Source organism: Periophthalmus magnuspinnatus, chromosome 15 (genome assembly GCF_009829125.3).
Source record: "Periophthalmus magnuspinnatus isolate fPerMag1 chromosome 15, fPerMag1.2.pri, whole genome shotgun sequence".
Classification (NCBI taxonomy): Eukaryota; Metazoa; Chordata; class Actinopteri; order Gobiiformes; family Gobiidae; genus Periophthalmus; species Periophthalmus magnuspinnatus.
In genome coordinates this window covers 367505-386833 of record NC_047140.1, presented here as the reverse complement: position 1 = coordinate 386833, position 19329 = coordinate 367505, and the positions used below count along the sequence as shown (strand labels likewise).

Sequence of the window (19329 nt, the reverse complement as noted above, 5' to 3'; positions counted from 1 at the left end):
CAAATGGAAAGGATTACTACGTGTCGGGTCATGGAAAACTTCTCCGACAGTGGAGCACCTGACGCTGCGCCCCCGCTGCGTGGGGCTGGAGCAGCCGCAGGTGACGAAGCGCGGAGACGCTCAGGAGCTGCTGCTGATTCCGTAAGATTGGACTCATCTTGTTTGTCATTAGTGCACTGGAATGTAAACGGTTGGACAAATGCAAACTGTAAACTCAGGGTTCTGTTATTATAGACTTTAAATCCCGATATTATTTCTCTTAACGAAACGCACTTGGTTGCTGAAGATGCTGTCGAGCTAAGTGGCTACCGCTGGTTCGGAAACAACAGAAAAAAACATATACATGCGCCTAAAGGATCAGGTGGCGTTGGACTTTTAGTTAAAGAAACACTGGTTGAGCAATTTAAAATCAGCGTATTGAATAACAAGTGGATGGCACCATAGGAGTGCAGTTTGAACACCGATACACAAAGCACAGGTTTGCGGTATTTTCCTGCTATCTATCTCCAGAAGGATCTAACAGAGGGAAAGACTGTGAGGCATATTTTGCCCGCTTATTGACTCTAATCTACGGACTGGACGTGGATATTTTGTATATCTGCGGCGATTTTAATAGTCGTATTGGAAATAAAAAGGACTCTATACGTGACATAGACAATGTTCCACCTCGAGTGGCATTAGATCCTGTTGTGATGAGTCATGAGTCATGGTGATTCATTTCTTGATTTTTTGGAAAGATTCAAAGTGTTGTATTTTGAACGGAAGGCTTAATGTGAATGATGATAATTTTACTTCTGTTTCAGTTCGAGGTAAAGCTGTAGTGGATTATATAGTGACACCACATGACTGTTTGGAGTCTTGTCTTTGTTTTAAAGTGATTACTGCCACAGATCTCATGGACCAAAATGCAGCAGCATGCCTTCCCCTTATTGGAGATAGATGCCATCTTCCGGATCATTCTTTGGCGGACTTTTCAAGTGGGCATTCAAGTAACACAGGAAAATAGCCCTATTAAATTGCCCAAAAGAAGACTAGGGCTGCTCCCTGACACCTTTCTTGCATCAGCTAATTGTCAAAAGACATTATCTGAGTTAATGGATAAATTAGAAAGGTGCAAAAATGTGCAAGGTTATGTAAATAAATGGTACAGTGAGTTCTGTGAATTTTTAATGAAAGAAATTAATTTCCACCAAATGCATTCCCAGAACAAAAAATATTCCTACCATTCTAATAGTAACTCTAAGTTATTCTGGAATGCCCATCTTCAGAGGTTATGGGATGCTCGTAAATCTGCAGAGAAAGTTTTTCTTAATTGTAAAGAGTCTAAAAATAAACAGGATTTGAGGGACAATTATAAGCAGACACTGTCCATTTTTGACAAATATTTCAGAATTTATAAAAGAAGATTTTCAAAAGGTCAAGCACTAAAAATAGATAATTTGGAGGCAAGTAACCCACAACAATTTTGGAAAATGGTAAATCAATTAGGGCCTCAAAAAGTTAAGAAAATTCCAATGGAAATCATTGTACATAATGGGGAGGTGGAGCTAAGCAAAGAAAAAGTGATTAAAAATGGGAAGATGATTTTTCAAATCTTTATGCTGGGGGACGGTCTTCCTCTGATTTTGATTCAATATTTGGAGAAAATTCATCCATCCATCCATCCATCCATTTTCTTCCGCTTATCCGGGGCCGGGTCGCGGGGGCAGCAGTCTAAGCAGGGACTCCCAAACTTCCCCCACCCCAGACACATCCTCCAGCTCCTCCGGTGGGATTCCAAGGCGGTCTTCCCCGGGGCCTCCTCCCGGTGGGACATGCCCAGAACACCTCCCTAGGGAGGCGTCCAGGAGGCATCCTGAGCAGATGCCCGAGCCACCTCAACTGGTTCCTCTCAACGTGTAGGAGCAGCAGCTCTTCTCCGAGCTCCTCCCGTGTGACTGAGCTCCTCACCCTATCCCTAAGGGTGCGCCCAGCCATGCTGCTTGTATCCGCGGTCTTGTCCTTTCGGTCATTACCCAGAGCTCATGACCATAGGTGAGGGTAGGAACGTAGATTGACCGGTAAATCGAGAGCTTCGCCTTTGGGCTCAGCTCCTTCTTCACCACAACGGACCGATACAGCGACCGCATCACTGCAGACGCTGCACCGATCCGGATGTCAATCTCACACTCCATCCTTCCCTCACTCGTGAACAAGACCCCGAGATACTTGAACTCCTCCACTTGGGGCAGAGACTCACGACCCACCCGGAGAGGGCAAACCACCTTTTTCCGGTCGAGAACCATGGCCTCGGAGAAATTTCAGTTAAACTAAAAGAGGATTTAGAGTTAATTATGAGGCAAGACAGTTATCAGTCAAATATATTCCTAAATTCTAATATTACCTTGGAGGAAGTAAGCAATGCTCTGAATAAGGCAAAACTAAGGAAGGCCATGGGAGTAGAAGAAATTTCAAATAAAGTGTTAAAATGCCCACATGTTTTGAATGTTCTTTTTTGTTTATTTAAGTTTTGTTTTGAATATGGTATTGTCCCCTCAATATGGCATAAATCTATAATCATACTCATTCCTAAGTCGGTAAAAGATGATCCCATGATCCCACGATGAGTGCCTCTTAATTATAGAGGAATCAGTCTTTTAAGTACAGTTTATAAAATCTATTCCAGTATCCTAAATGCTAGATTGACACGGTTCCTTGAAAACACAGAATTGTTGGTGGATGAACAAAATGGATTTAGAAAACACAGAGCTTGTATTGATCATATTTACACAGTTTCAACTATAGTGAGAACTCAACAGGCTGAAAATGAGTCCACTTTTGTTTGTTTCGTGGATTTTAAGAAAGCATTTGATTGGGCCAATAGGGATTTGTTTGAAACTTCTTCAGGCCGGGGTTGATGGGAGATTTTATCGAGCATTAAAATCCCTGTATGCAGACTGTATGGGATGTGTTCAAGTCAATGATTTAAGGACGGAGTGGTTTCGTATACCTACGAAAATTGCTTACAATATGTTCTGTTTCCCATAAAACAATGTTAATTCTTGTAATCATAGAAAACTCATACATAACGTTACATTTTGGCCAAGGTGTCATTTCACACTTCTTCACAATAGCTTCTTTCATACAGGGTGCGTGACACCCACTCTGGGAGGATTTAAAACACTGGTGTAATCTCAGTTTGTTAGACTCTGCATAAGACTCTGCATAGACTTTGCATTTGATTCTGCTTTGAATTTTGCTGTATGCTGCCTTTAACTCAACTGTACAATAAAGATCTACAGAATGATTCCTGAGCCTCTGCGCCTGTTCTTCATACAACAGAACAGAAACTGACAATCCCGAAGCTAGAAAATACAATCATCATTAATAGTAACATTAATTTTGTGTGTGCTGCTTTCCCCCTCCCTTCTGCGTCAGAGCCTGGAGCTGGGCGGAGATTCTGGCTCCTCGCATGCACACCTGCAACCCATCTCGTTAATCAAGCTGCACCTGTGGAGGACAAAGGGACCTAGGACCTAACACTCGATGCCAGATCGTCCGCGCATCCACTGTGGTACAGCTCTGCTTGGCTCTATCTCATGTTTTGCATTTGTTACCTTTTTCTAAGTTGGATGTTATTTGCTCCAAGTCAGATCCCACTCCCTGGACCCTCTCAGCTCCTTGGCCTCCGACCCAGCTCTCCACAACCGGTATAAACCTCACACCTTCTGACCCAGTTCACTTCGACAGGTACAGATTACCTTGTCTCTGACCCCACTGCCCAAGATCCGCCCAAGGACTACTGCAAACAACCCCGCTCTCAACTGTCTGATCCATCTACCTTCATTTGCACATTTCAATCTGTAAATAAACATTGTTAAACTGTTCCCCCAAGTTCTGTATCTTTGGTCCTCTGTCAGTCATTATAACAAATAATACAAATAAAAAAGCTTTGTGGGTGTATTTGAAGTCTTATAAGACTGGGTCTGTACAAGATACAGAGGTAGAATGAAAAGACCAAAAATAGCATAGTTGTTCATTTGGTAAACATTTTACATTTCAGTTGTGTTCATAGACTGAATAAAGTGACAACAAAATAAAATGAGCTTACTTCTCTAATACAAAGAAACACAGATATTTAGCTGGAATAAAAAATAGCAATGCAAGTCATTTTGTTTGGACTTTAACGTTATTGCATTATTTTTTATTAATAAGTCATATGCAACATTTACAGTTTTTTAATTTTGGATAATAAGACTAGCATTGACATTGATGTTGTAGTTTGTAAACACCTCAGTAATACTTGTGCATCTACACCTTGTGCTTGTCTGTCTTCCTTTGGTTCAGCTACTGTCTCCTAGAGTTTGCAGTAAGGCTTCGGCCTGTGATGCCACCTTACTACTGCTGTGATTGGTCAGCTGATTCAGACTCTCCTGGATATGCACAGAGTCCAGGTCCTCCTTCATCACACCTATAGACAAAATAAGTACAAAAACCCATAAGTAGAACTACACTTTTAATCCTTCTGTAGAGGGCTCAGAACCACACAGAAAATTACATAAGGATGTAATTGAAGAGAAAAAGAAAGTTCATCAGGTGCAAGCCATCATTCACAGATGTTTTACTCCTTAGTCAGATATTTCAATTTCATTCTCTCCTGCTTGATAATGTTACGAGCCCCCCTGTGCCAAGCACCTTTAGAGCTTTATATAATTTATCCTCAATATTTTATTAGTTAAAACATTAATTATATGTAATTTTATATGTAATAGGTCAGAGCATGACTGAAGTGTTATGTCCGTACCAGAGTTAGCCAAGCTGCAGATGAGCCCTAAACTGTTGAACTTGACCTCCACGGCACCAGCTGGGTCCTCCAGAGTGGTCTTTAACACAGGCAGCAGTGAAGCTTCACGGATGGGTCCCTTTATGGACTCTGAACATTTTAAATACATTTAAAATTCAATATGCTATTTAAATACATTATCTTAATGTGATAGTAGTAAAGAAAAACTTAACCAATATCAATGGCAGCTGCAATGGCCAGAGCAACCAGAGCCTCATTCTGCATGATAACATGTTCTCCTGTCGCCATAGTAATAAGGTGCTTAATCCCATGTGCATGGGCAACGGCACCAACTACTTCCTGTAGTCACAGAAAGAGTCAGTACATATGTTTAAAACAAAAGCTTCTGTGTATTGTGAGGCATACAGGACTACGGCTATGGCGGATAAGCGCAGCCAGTAGTCGACTGGCCTCCCCTCTGACGCCTGCGTGGTCCTTAGCTTCACACCACTCCATCACCCGCGTAAGAAGCACACTGTCTTTGCCCATGAGCAAGGCAGCATCCTCTAAGGGACAACACAAATAGAACAGACTTGTCAAATAAGCTTGGCCTTTTAAAGGAGCTTCTACTATACATATAAATGCGATGTACAGTATAATGTTCACTGGTACTTCACCTTGTCCATCCACCATCATCCTCAGTGTACCCAGCAATTTGAACTGTACTGGGGGCATGTCAGATCGCAGTAGGCTTTTTATCCTCTCTGTTACTCCATCCTGCAGCATTTGCACCTTGTTGGTGGCTACAACAGCAGTGAACATATTTATAATTGCACTGCAGTGGTATTTTACAAAAACATGTGATGTGAATGAGAGCTGTACCAGGAATGGCCAAGTTTCTGAGTGCACTGAGCCCAGCATGCTGCACGGACACATCGCCCTCATCCACGTGCTGTTCCAGTAGAGTCAGGAGGTGATGCACCACCCCCAGCTCAAGCATCTTCACACAGTTACAGTCTGAGACAAGACCCAGGATACCCTCACTGATCCTCAAATCAAAAACATTTGAATTCTCCACTATCAAATCTTCAGTGAGAGATTCATGCATATGAATAAATAGCATGTATTTATGTTCAAATATGAACCCTATACAAAACTGATCTCACCGTTGCGAGCAAAATTTGCGATGGCCAGAGCTCCTGACAGTTGAAGCTGATTGTTGGGGCTTTGCAGCCACAGCAAAACGTCCTGGTACACTACTCCTGAGCCCTCTCCAAAACACTTCTGCATTGACTCATCTACAAACACAACACAGCATGGTTAACTCTGTATATTGCCCTGTTGCTTTGTTTAGCTGCAGTTTCATCTAGTCAGAATCATCAAAGTCACATTCCCATAGCGTTTCTTGACATGGAAGCACTCACCTCCTAACAGTAGGGAGACAATGAGGTTGGAGGCAATTTTGATGCTGCAGAGGTCATGGGGGTCCGACTCGCCCTGTAGAGCCCAGATCATCTGTGAAAGAGCTTCCGGGACCCCAGACTCTACAAACTGCAGTTTTAGAATCTCTGTCCACAAAATACAAGATTGAGACTGAGATAAAACAATATTTAATATTTGACTACTTTTATATCTTCCATCTATCATCTCCACCTGGAGTGGACTATAATATTTGACTCAAAGGCTGTACAGAGACATGTTTCAGGGCAGACAAAACTGTCATTGTAATTCAATCCTGTATCTCTCAGGTGTAATGGAATCTTTACCACTTTCACCCAGAGAGCCAAGGATTTCCAGAATGACATGTCGGCGCTCAGCATCAGGTGACCTTTTCAGCTGTGAGGTAAGAACATTTGCCACATCCAGAGTAGCCAAGGCCGCCCTTGCAGAGTCTGCACACAAAAAAAGGAACGTATCTGTGTAATAATAATAATAATAATAATAATAATAATACATTTTATTTGTTAGGCGCCTTTCAAGGCTCTCAAGGTCGCCGTACATACATACATACACAATACAAATAGAACAATGTAAAATGATTAAAAATACATTTAAAAACAAATATAGATTAAAAGACAGTGCAGTTATGGTCAGAGTGGTCAGGGTGAGAAGGCCTTTCTAAACACATGAGTTTTGAGTTTAGATTTGAAGTGTGGGAGTGAGTGTGTGTTGCGGAGGTCATGGGGGAGGGAGTTCCAGAGCTGGGGAGCAGAGCAGCTGAAGGCTCTGCTCCCCATAGTGACAAGACGGGCAGGAGGGACAGTGAGGTGCAGGGAAGAGGAGGAGCGGAGGGAGCGGGCGGGTGTGGAGATGTGAATGAGGTCAGACAGGTATGGAGGGGCCAGGTTGTGGAGAGCTTTGTATGTGAGGAGTATGATTTTGTAGTGTATGCGGTGCGTGATGGGGAGCCAGTGGAGCTGTTGCAGGACAGGTGTGATGTGGTGATGGGAGGGTGTGTGTGTGATAATGCGGGCAGCTGAGTTTTGGACCAGTTGGAGTGATTTCTGTGGGAGTCCGAACAGAAGAGAATTGCAATAATCAATACGGGAAGTGACCAGGCTATGGATGAGGATGGCGGTGGTGTGTGGGGTGAGTGAGGGACGGAGGCGGTGGATGTTTCTGATGTGGAAATAGGCGGACCGGGTGATGTTGTTGATATGGGAGGTGAAGGAAAGTGTGCTGTCGAGGATGACACCCAGACTCTTTACCTGAGGGGAGGGGGAGATACAGGAGCCATCAATAGATATGGAAAAAGGATTTATTTTGCTTAGGGTGGATTTGGTGCCGATGAGTAGGAGTTCTGTTTTATTGCCGTTAAGTTTGAGGAAGTTTGAGGTGAACCAGGTTTGTATTTCAGTGAGGCAGTCTGTCAGGGAGGAGGGTGGAAGTGTAGAGTTGGGTTTACTGGAAATGTAGAGCTGGGTGTCATCCGCGTAACAGTGAAAGTGAATGTGGTGTTTTCTAAAGATGGAACCAAGGGGGAGAAGATAGATTAGAAAGAGCAGAGGACCGAGGACAGAACCCTGAGGAACACCTGATGTGACAGGGAAGGGGTGTGAGGTGAATGACTTGAGCTGAATAAACTGAGAGCGATCTGAGAGGTAGGAGTGGAACCAGGAGAGGGGAGTACCAGAGACACCAATGGAGGAAAGTCTGTCAAGGAGGATGGAGTGTGAAATGGTGTCAAATGCTGCACTGAGATCTAGCAGGAGGAGGATGGAGAGTGAACCAGAGTCAGCAGAGAGGAGGAGGTCGTTTGTGATTTTCAAAAGGGCAGTTTCAGTGCTATGGAGGGGACGGAAGCCAGATTGAAATTGTTCGTAGATGTTATTGGAGGAAAGATGAGTGTGGAGGTGGGCAGCAACTGTTTTCTCAAGGAGTTTGGAAATGAAGGGTAGGTTTGAAATGGGACGAAAGTTATTGAGGTCAGAGGGATCAGAACCGGGTTTTTTGAGTATCGGAGTGACGGCAGCAGTTTTGAGGGTGGAGGGAACAGTACCGGAGGTGAGAGAGGAGTGAATGATTTCAGTTATGAGGGGGGACAGTGCAGGGATGGAGGTTTTGATGAGGACAGTAGGGAGAGGGTCTAGTTGACAGGTTTGTGTATGGTGAGTCCAGTTTTCCTGTACAGTCTCTCCAGTCTGCGGCCTTGTGTTTTGAGGTGTCTGAGGGCGGGGGTGTACCAGGGTGCAGAGTGAGTGAATGAAACGGACCGAGTTTTGAGTGGGGCTATGGTGTTGAGTATGTGGTGGAGGTGTGTGTTGTAGTGTGTAAGAAACTCATCTGTTGTAGAAAGGCCTTCAGCACTGGGGAGGTTATTGATGAGTGATGAGAAATGGTCCGGGTTAATGTCCTTGATATTATGGAACTGTATGTAGTATGTATGTATGTGTAGTCCCTCAGTCGTCCAGGTCTGATCCATAGCAAAAGAAAAATATAAAATCTGTCAACTGGACAAAACGTTGAAGCAGTGAAGACATTTTGCTGCTCATCCAAGCGGCTTCTTCAGTTCTGGTCAGATTACTGTTGGAAACTGCCTTATAGCTGTCTGAAGGGAGTAGCTAACTACACTGAAACTCTTGTACTGCTGGACATCTCCATCTCCAAGCCACTAACCAGCTAGGGTCCACTAGTAATCTGACTAGAACTGAAGGAGCGGCTTGGATGAGCAGACATTATATATATATATATATATATATATATATATATATATATATATATATATATATATATATATATATATGCACACACGTATATATGTATGTATGTATATATATATATTTTTCTTCCCCTCCTGAACCGCCACCTTAACGTGGTGGAGGGGTTTGAGCACCTAAATGATCCTGGGAGCTATGTTGTCGGGGGGCTTTTGTGCCCCTGGTAGGGTCACCCATGGCAAACAGGTACAAAGGGACAGGTCAGTCTAAGAGCGGTTCAGAAGCCCATTATGAATAGCAAAAGAACAAGGTCAGCTACGTTGCCCGGACCAGCATCACCGGGGCCCCACCCTGGTACCAGGCCTGCTGTGGGTGCTTAAGAGCAAGCGACTGGTGGGCGGCCCTTTCCCCACTGGGCCCGGCTGGGCTCAGCCTAAAGGAGCGATGTGGGTGAATGGAAATCACCCACATCGCGGCAGTTGAAGGCGGGGGCCTCGACGGCCCTCGACATGGAGACTGGCTCTGCGGAAATGTAATGTCACCTCGCTAGGGGGGAAGGAGCCTGAGCTTGTGCGGGAGGTTGAGAGCTACCAAGTAGATATGGTCAGCTTCACCTCCACGCATAAGTGTATCCTGAGTGTCTGCTCGAAACGTCTGGCGGAGCCCTCTGTCAGGAAGGTCTTCAACTCACACCTCTGGGCGAGTTTCTCCATGATCCCAAGGGAGGCTGGGGACATAGATTCCGAGTGGGCCACATTCTCTGCCTCTGTTGTCGATGTGGCTGCTTGTAGCTGTGGTCGTAAGAACTGCGATGCTTGTCGCGGTGTCCATATCTGAACCCAGTGGTGGACACCGGAAGTAAGGGATGCCATCAGGCTGAAGGAGCCCTATCGAGCCTTGTTGGCTCATGGGGCTTCTGAGGCAGCTGACGAGTACCAGCAGGCCAAGTGTGCTGCAGCTCATGCAGTTACAGGGGAGGCCATGAAGGAGGATCATTTGATGGCCTCAAAGAGATTCTGGCAAACCGTCCGACACCTCAGGAGGGGGGAGCAGTGCTTCACCAACACTGTTTACAGTGTGGGCGGAGGGCTGCTGACCTCAACTGGGTATGTTGTCGAATGATGGAAGGAAAACTTTGAGGATCTCCTCAATCCCACTGTCATGTCTTCCGAGGAGGAAGCAGAGACTGAGGACTCGGAGGCGTACTGATCCATTACCCTGGCTGAAGTCACTGAGGTGGTTGGCAAGCTCCTCTGTGACAAGGCTCCAGGGGTGGATGTTGTGGGGCTGTCTTGGCTGACACATCACTGTAACATCGCGTGGCGGTCGGGGACAGTGCCTCTGGACTGGTAGACAGGGGTGGTGGTCTCTTTGTTTAAGAAGGGGGACCAGAGGGTGTGTTCCAATTACAGCGGAATCACACACCTCAGCCTTCCCGGTAAGGTCTATTCCAGGGTACTGGAGAAGAGAATCCGGCCGATGGTTGAATCTCGGATCCAGGAGGACCAGTGTGGTTTTCGTCTCGGTAGCAGAACACTGGACCAGCTCTATACTCTCCATCGGGTCCTCAAGGGTTCATGGGAGTTTGCCCAACCAGTTCACATGTGTTTTGTGACTCTGGGGAAGAAATTCGACCGTGTCCCTTGTGTGCTTCAAGAGTACGGGGTCCGGGGCCCTTTGCTATGGGCTGTCTGGTCCCTGTATGACCGGAGGAGGAGCTGTGTTCGCATTGCCGGCAGTAAGTCAGACCTGTTCCCAGAGCATGTTGGAGTCCTCCAGAGCTGCCCTTTGTCACCGGTTCTGTTCATTATCTTAATGGACAGAATTTCTAGGCGCAGCCAGGGGCCAGAGGGGGTCTGGCTTGGGATCTCATCTCGGCTGTTTGCAGATGTTGTCCTGATGGCTTTATCGAGCCAGGACCTGCAGCAGGCACAATGGGGCGTATGCAGCCAAGTGTGAAGTGGCTGAGATGGTGCTCGATTTACCAGTCAATCTACGTTCCTAACCCCACCTATGGTCATGAGCTCTGGGTAATGACTACAAGGACAACATCTCGGATACAAGCGACCGAAATGGGATTCCTCCGTAGGGTGGCCAGGGGCACCCTTAGGGATAGGGTCAGGAGCTTGGTCACATGGAAGGAGCTCGGAGTAGAGCCACTGCTCCTACACGTCAAGAGGAGTCAGCTGAGGTGGCTCGGGCATCTGTTCAGGATGCCCCCTGGACGCCTCCTTAGTGAGGTGTTCCGGACATGTACTAACGGGTGGAGGCCCGGGGAAGACCCAGTACACACTTGAGGGACTATGTCTCTTGGCAGGCCTGGGAACGCCTTTGGGTTGTGTCTGGGGTGAGGGAAGTCTGGGAGTCCCCGCTTAGACTGCTGCCCCCACGAGTCGGCTCCAGATAAGCGGAAGAAAATGGATGGGTGGATATATTTTTCTTTTTGCTATAAAAAAGGGATATATCATATATATCATATCATGTTGCTGATAATGTTGCTTGTTCATGACTCATTAGCAAATCAAAACTCCCTGTGCTCACTGTACTTCATTTACACAATGTATGTGCAATACACTGTGCAATCAAACATTATTACAAATTGGTGTATGAAACATACATACCCAGATCAGCAAGGTTGCACAAGGCCAGCAGGCAGACGTTGAGCAGGGGGTTGTTGTCTGGATACTCCCTCATGATGGACAAGAGCCTAGGGATCACACTGCTCTGGACCAGTTCCTCCTGCTGTTGGGCTACACAACAATAATCCTGTTAGTGGAACTCTCAAAATGACAGCTGAGATCACAGTTTTGATTTTATTACAATTTATTTACACAGACTTACACAGAGATAGATTTCAAGAATAATGCCTTTAGGTGGTCAAGTCCCCTGCTACTTTTGAGAGTTCACACTGACTGGTTAAATCTATCTGTCACTCCTCTTATGACAGAACCTGACCATAAGAGTAGCATGTGGCAGGAAAAGTGTCTGTATTTGAGCAAAGAGCTGCATTAAACAGAAAGGCTCTGATAATAATATCACCAAAATAGCCTATTGTCACAGAGTTTAGATAATAACGGTTTTTATCATCACATCACATAGGCCAACCTTGCACAATCTTGCTTGGGCCCTAAAAATGAATGCTGCTCTGAGGAACAATTCAGGAACATATGGGCCCTCCTCTAGAAAGGCAATATAGTGCACCTTTAAGCTCTTGCATTTTTTAAGCCATAAATGTATTATGTAGAGGATGATTATATGTTATGTTCTTGCTGTCTCAGCTGATTAGATGCATATATTTAAGGGGGAAATTATAGCACTATAACACTTGCCATTATCAAAGCAGATGCGTCCGATTGCACGACCAGTGTTCAGTAGCATTTCTTGGTTGTCACTGTGGAGATAGGGCAGCAGTTCCTTCACCAGGCCTGCCTGAATGCATGGCTCTCGAACAGCAGCTAGAACAAAGAGAAGTATTTAGGAGGCATTTGACCATTGGGAACATTGGAAAACTTAAGTCAAGTGCCCAAGTCTATCACTTACCCTTTTTTAAACTCCACTTTTTGAACAAAAAAATATTCACTACATTTGTCACCTTATAATGCCATGAGTACTTACCTTCACGAGCCATTTCTGCAATCACCAGTGCCACCTGGCAGCTCACTGAGCTTTTAGTCCTCAAAGTCTGGGCCAGAATGGGCAGTATCCCACTTCTGCAGATCTGCACTGCAGCCCCTTCCGCTGAGGAAGACACAGTGCACAAACTCATAGGAGTATTTGTTGTCTTTCCATTACATTGTTCGCAATATTCAAGATGGCACACTGTATGCATTAAATGGCCCATTTCTGTGTTATTAATTAAAACACAATTGTTTTATAAACTTTCTATGCTTTGTGATAATTTTAACTCTTGTTTTCAGGAATGGGACAGAGCAAATTTAACTGTAGGATATCTAAAATATTGTGCACATGGCTTTTAGGTAAAGTCTGACATGGGGTGACTCTTACTTTTGTCCAGCAGAGTCTGCAGAAGTGTATCCAAATGTGGCTGGAGCTCCTCTTCTATCAGCTCTGTCACACTGATGGCCTTCAACGCTTCACTCAAAGAGTCTGCAAATCAAATAAACCTCTCAGAGTGTGGATGTAATAGCTCCTTCATACAGGATAGCTCCATCACCACAGAGTTCAACGCACAGAGCTGAGCACTGGGGGAAACTCTGAGGGGCAGGTCTGGGTGTTGGGCCATGTGAGGGGTGTGTGTGCATGCATTTGTGAATGTGCCAGCCCAAATGTGTTATTATGGCAGTTTTATAACCGGCAGAGACAGAACAGCGCGCGCTAATCACCTCAGCTAATCCGCGCTAAGTCTATTGAAAATAGCCAAGTGGACGATCATTAACAGCGAGTAATATAGCACCAGTGTGTGGGTGGCCCTCAGCCTCCTGTCACGCTGCTCCCCCTTCGATTTCTTTCACTCATATTGAGAGGCTGCTAGTGAAATGCGCGCACAGTCTCCTGCGTTTGTAGCGCGTAAACGGGAGCAGATGCCACGCATAGGCCTATAGGAAGAGAGTCGCTGACATTCTCCGGTATGGTCAACTCTGGACACGCACCTGTGTCTGCACTGGTGTCCGTCATGGCTTTGGCTGGGCCAGGTTCTAGTCACTGCTGATGCTTTCAGACCCACCCTGGTCCAAGGTATAGCGCGCTGTGCACAGCTACAACAATCGATGCTTACCGGTGTGGCTCTGCCTCATCCCAGCCCCCGCTCGCACCAACTGCGCCTGCGCTGGTCAGAGGGCCATTTATTAATGAGAGTTAGGAAATGCGCGAAACCGTCGTGGTGAGGATATGGTTGCAGTTATTGGCAGTTATTATGTTAGTAAGCCTAAATTTGGATTTGCATTGTTAGGGTTCGAGTTTGCTACAGCCCATAGGCCTCGGCCTAAGTGTGAATTTTTGTTTAAATGTGACCTACCTTTGCTGCAAAGGATCAGTGGTTTGTGTGTTGAAACCAGTAGCAATGCATATTGCCTTTTTTTTTTAAAGCTGCTCATTTGACAAATGATCTACACCGAGCTGCCAGCGGGTGGCGCTCAAATCTCGAGGTTTCTCAATTCCCGGGATCCTTTCTTCAAAGACGAAGCAGTATCACTCTGTTCAAAGATTTCCGATTACTTTGTCAGGCTTTCATCGTCAGGTTCTCTTGTAAATTGTTTTAAAATCATAATTTCACTCCTCATAATTTCCCAATCTGAATAATCAATATTGGCTATTCTGTGAAGACTAAATCTGTGTGGAACAAAAACTGGATGGAGAAGGGAATATGGTTGTTACTGACTCAGGGGGCAATCTTATATCATATGGCAATTTTTGCAATAGGTTCAACATAAAAATGGAACAAAAAACCTTCTTTTCAATAAGCTGAGCTAGAGTTAATGCTACAGTTGATTCAGGACAGTGCAGCTCATTTAGCCTTTAGTTTGAAGGATATGTCAAGTAATAAAGCTTCTAAGTTGCATTACAAATACATATATCAAAAATATGGAATGCATATTGATTGAATAAAGTTTCTTAGGGGCATCACATATACATATATATCTTTTTGATACTGAAATCATATAAGTTTTGAATATTATTATGTAATCACCATTTTTATACTGAATTTATATATTCTTTGAATGTTGTGTCTTTTTGGAGGTTGTCTAACGAGCATCATACTAAGAGTTGAATACCATCTACTAACACTGAAATTAGGTTAAAGGTAACATTGTAAAACGTGAATTATGGGAGACAGTTGGTCCCTTGCAGAAACTCCTTTAACCGAGTTAAGGCAACATTGTAGGAGGTGAATCATGTCATGTTGTCATGATCCGCAGTGTCCACTCCGGGTTTTCCTCCCTGCGTGCTCCTTCCCTCCCTCACCTGCCAGATCTGGGCTGGGCTCCTGGCTCCTCCCGTGTGCACCTGCAGCCCATCAGTGCAATCAACATGCCTGCTGGGCATAAAAGGAGCTGGGAGAGGAGACTCAGCGCGGGATCATTTTTTGTGTTCACTTCATCCCGGTCGTGTCTCTGCATTCCTGTCTGTTCCTGCGTTCCGTGTTCCGGCGTTCTGTGTTCCGGCCCTGGATGTCTCCTGCCTGCTCTGCCCTACGCCCGTCTGGACTGCCTGTCTTCCTGTCATCCCTTCATGTGGTCTGTTCCTGCTCACCTGCTCACCTCCGGATCACCCACTGTTTGTACCTTGTCCTTATTCTTGCAATAAATCCTGTAAATATTCCCCGAGTCTGCATCCTTTGGTCCGCCACACTCACCCGTTACGACACATGTTGACAGCTACCAATGTTTGTACTAGAATTAGAAGATCTTGTAATAATACTGAAACTATGTTAAAGGCAATATTGTGTGATATGAATTGAGGGAAACTGTTGAGGTGTGTAGACGCTCCTTTACAGGGACAGGGCAGTCGGATGAGACTCAAGGCCAGAAAAATAGACTGGTGCAGCCCGGAGAGATGAGCGAGGCCGGAGGGAGGAACCTGGGTGACAACCTACTCAACATAATATTTGCATATTCATGTTTCATGTTACGGGGCTAGGGAAAAGCAGACAGACCGCCTGCTGCACATACGAGGGATAGATCATATGACCCCGGGTCCTGTATTAGATTGAAACTGTCAGGGGAATAAACTTTTGAGATTTTAACTGATCGAATCCAGTCGTCATTTTGATAGAACACGCCTAACAAGTTCTCCAGCATAACCTCAGACTATGAGCAATGGCCAGATTTTTCACACTTCTAACAATAATAACAAATTCATAAGAAATAGATTAGAAAACATTTCACGCCCAGTCTTACCACTCAAGTTAAGTCACTTTTCTTTAAAAAAAAATAAAGTTCTCTAATGGACCAAGTATTTAAAATTCTCCCATAGCCCTCACTCCTAAAGCCAAAAATACACTTTAAGATGGAAGCCTAGACCTGTATGTAAAGGATTTTGCTCAACACAGATTTAAGATTGTCACAAGTTACTTTTTGTGGAGATAACCTCGGATCATCTTTTCTTTTACTGAACCTGTAAATGCTTTTTGGGACAATATTTATAATGCCACTTCTACAAACTCAAACATTACACCACTGGATAAAAACGAAATCATATTTGGTTGTTTTCAATGTTTTCAGTTTCTCTGTTTTGTAAAACCTTTAAAAAGAAGAATTGTTTTAATGCTGTTAAATTACTTTCATTTATTGGCCTGAAGGCCCAATGATGCATCAAGGCTTTTGTTTTCGCCTGGTTTTCTTTCTCTTTTTTTTTTTCGTGTGGGCAAACATTTTGACACACGGGCCACAATGGGTTCTAAAATTTGACAGAGGGGCCAGGCCAGGATATATACGTATATATTACATTAAAGATTTGGCCTGTAACATGTAGCGAAGCATGAATATGCAGTGCTCATTGTACAAATTGTTTTCCAAATGCATTCTTTTAAAAACTTGCCTTCAGAGAAAGGCTTGCTAGCTTTTGCTAATTTGAAAGCCAGCAAAAAACTTGCCTTGGTACTTTGATCAGACTTCAATGAAAGAATATTTTGTTGTCCACTCCGTATTAAACACTCGTCGCTTACTATCCACTTTTCTTTTATTTGATAAGCTCATTTTTGCAGAAGGGCTGATAAGAAAATAAGAGAGTAACACACGAGAACAAGGTTGATGTAACTGAAGTGCACCATCTTTTCGGGAAACAATAGCGTTACAGGGGAAAGGTAAATTTAACAAGGTTAACCCTTAGCTATTTTAATATTATCTATTTTGGTCACGTTCGGTGGGCCGGATAAATAAGCCCAACGGGCCGTGTGTGGCCCCCGGGGAGTAGTTTGCCCACCCCTGGCCTAAAACCTAAAGAAAACCAAACTATTTTCTCAGTTTGCTGCATTTGTCCTGATTTTCAATTCAATTCAAGTTTATTTATATAGCACATTTAAAAACAACCTCAGCTGACCAAAGTGCTTCACATAAAATAACTAAACACATAAAACATCACACAATGAGGAAAAATTACATTATACAAAAGTGCATAAAATACAATAACAGTGCAAGTACCAAGACATTCTATCTAGACAGTATTAAAAGCCAGGGACAAAAGATGAGTTTTGAGCCGAGACTTAAACTGAGTAAGAGACTCAGATGATCGGACAGACAAAGGGAGACTGATTTGAATTCAATCAGATAATATATTATCTGTAGCATTTTTTTTAAAATTGTGGAATGACTTTTATTTTATTAAAATATATTTTGCTGCTTAAATAAAATACATAATGAATTTTGCAGTGCCTTGTGGGCAATTTGCAGCGCTCTAAGCTAGTCAGTGTTCCACCGGTGCATCCTTGGTAAATGAGCCAAACAGGAGTTGCCTGAAGAGCTCGTGAGGGCGGAGCTCTGATGACATGGATTCCTCAGATGCAGAGGATCACGCCAGTTTGTAAGGGTTTATGAGGAAGCAACACGTTGCCATCCAATATTGTACATTTCTTAGAATTTTTCATTTGTCTACAATTGCGTGTAAACTATATTCACTGACAAACAAATCAGAAAACACTGCTACAGTTACTTGGACACGAAAATATGAATTTTATCTGATTTCTGGATCTTTAAGATTACCTAAATTGACATGCAAACTGCAGAATCTGATATCAGGGCTCAGAAGGACCACGATCAGAAGGAAATCAGTTGCTGTTTACATATCATTTTAATTGTCTTTTAACTCTAAAATGTGATAATAAACACATTTTAAATGTGCACTGCACATGTAACTGCAGCCAGTGACTTGTCCTTATACAAACCCATGTTCAACACATCAACAGCCACAAACATTGGCATGGAGAGCTTTAAATATACCGGAATGTGTCTTAACATGACCCACTCACAACAGGAGACAGTGACAGTCTGGTGACATCATAACTGATGGCATTGGCACACTCATTTTATGCTTTTTTGTATACATTCCTTTGGATTAGCGAGGGCTTGCGTATCAATATACTGGTAAAAACACAATTTACTCTGAATTTGATCAGTGAGCAATTTTGTTAAATAGCTGCCAGTGTAGTCTACAGTTAGACAGAGTCAGACAGACAGGGGTAAAGAAGTCTGGGTGAGCTTGGGGCTGTCAGATGATCTCATTAAAATAAACTGAAGCAGGTTGTGCTGACACATCACTGAGCATGTCTGACTCGGACCAGTGTTGGGACATGTCTTGCATTCTCTTAAATGTTACCATCTGCAGCAGTGAGCAGGAGCTATACCATTTAGTCTGACAAGTCATATTCATACATCCGGCGCATATACAGAGCTTGAATCAGCCTAAATAGTAAACCAATTCATCCCTGGCTGTAAATGGTCATCATGAGGCAGGTGTTCTGGGGTGAGGGAAAAAGTGTTGGTACAGTGGTATTCTGGGGGTAATATTAAGCTAATTACAACAAAACCAACTCAGTTCTTCAGTTCTCCTATTGGTTAATCCACAAGGAAAAAAAACATTAAAATAATTCAGTCATTTAGATTGTGTTATTGTAAGGACCTATGGTGCTTGAATGTCCTATATTACACAAAACTGACTGATTTGTTTGATTCACACACCCTGCATTATTAGTCTGTCTACATCGCCAAAGCTCAAAATGCTCTGTTCCATCTTGTGATGTCATGAAGAGGTAGGTTTAAAGTTAACAGCTATGTTAACCTCAATGTAACCGCTTTACTCTTCAATAAACTAGAACAGTCATTCTCAAAGTCTGCTGTCCTGTGGCCCACCATCAATGCACAGATCACACAGGGCTCTTCTAATAATATCTTACAGAACATGTAAAAGAATATATAATGTTTTCTACTTAATTAAAAAATACACATCCTGAGGGCAAGAAATATAAAGAAATATGAAGAAATATCTTATGTAAAGTTGATTTAAAAAATGTTTTTGCTTGTTGTATGAACGGCCTTTGGGGCAATGCTTCTAAGGATATAGATACACACGCGCACCCACACACGCACCCACAGAGAAGCGCGCATTTTCAATTCAATTTCTCAGCTCAAAATCCGTCTGTTGTTTTAAACGTTAACTTCAGCTACGCTCTATGCCCGCTCAAGATAAGCTCAAGCGCTGATTGGTTAGAGTGGTCACGTGGTACGACGTAAACGAGCCGCAGGATTAGAACATGGTTCAGAAGCGCCCTGGAAGCATAACCATTATAATTAACAATTTAGTTATTATTCCCTTGCTTTCTTCGCGGCCGCTCCGTTCTCTCGTCGCTCAAAATCTCATGGGGTAGCTCAACTGCGCATGTTCGATGGGCAGGATGTACCTAGGGACTAAAGGCTACACCATGCCGTAGATTGCCAAGATCTTTGCAACAGTTTGTTG

General features: G+C 43.8%; 1 protein-coding gene across 1 annotated transcript; it reads right to left on the bottom strand.

The window, feature by feature from the left end:
• Window positions 1-3925: 3925 nt before the first annotated feature.
• Window positions 3926-13698, bottom strand: si:dkey-191g9.5 (rap1 GTPase-GDP dissociation stimulator 1-B). Its single transcript, XM_033980234.2, has 14 exons — window positions 13530-13698; window positions 12925-13026; window positions 12535-12657; window positions 12249-12374; window positions 11541-11669; window positions 6529-6654; window positions 6187-6330; window positions 5929-6060; window positions 5645-5779; window positions 5440-5565; window positions 5189-5328; window positions 4996-5122; window positions 4784-4912; window positions 3926-4450 (listed from the first exon to the last, which is right to left on the bottom strand). The coding sequence occupies exons 1-14, from the start codon at window positions 13552-13554 to the stop codon at window positions 4323-4325; spliced, it is 1692 nt and encodes a 563-aa protein (XP_033836125.1). The 5' UTR covers window positions 13555-13698; the 3' UTR covers window positions 3926-4322.
• Window positions 13699-19329: the final 5631 nt, after the last annotated feature.

Excerpts from the sequence above, each read along its gene's own strand:
- si:dkey-191g9.5 (XM_033980234.2), bottom strand. The coding sequence starts at position 13,554 with ATGACGGACACCAGTGCAGACACAG. Across the intron at positions 12,658-12,924 it reads GCAGACTCTGCTGGACAAAA|CGGAAGGGGCTGCAGTGCAG; the intron begins GTAAGAGTCACC and ends TGTCTTCCTCAG. Across the intron at positions 5,566-5,644 it reads CAGAAACTTGGCCATTCCTG|CCACCAACAAGGTGCAAATG; the intron begins GTACAGCTCTCA and ends CTGCTGTTGTAG.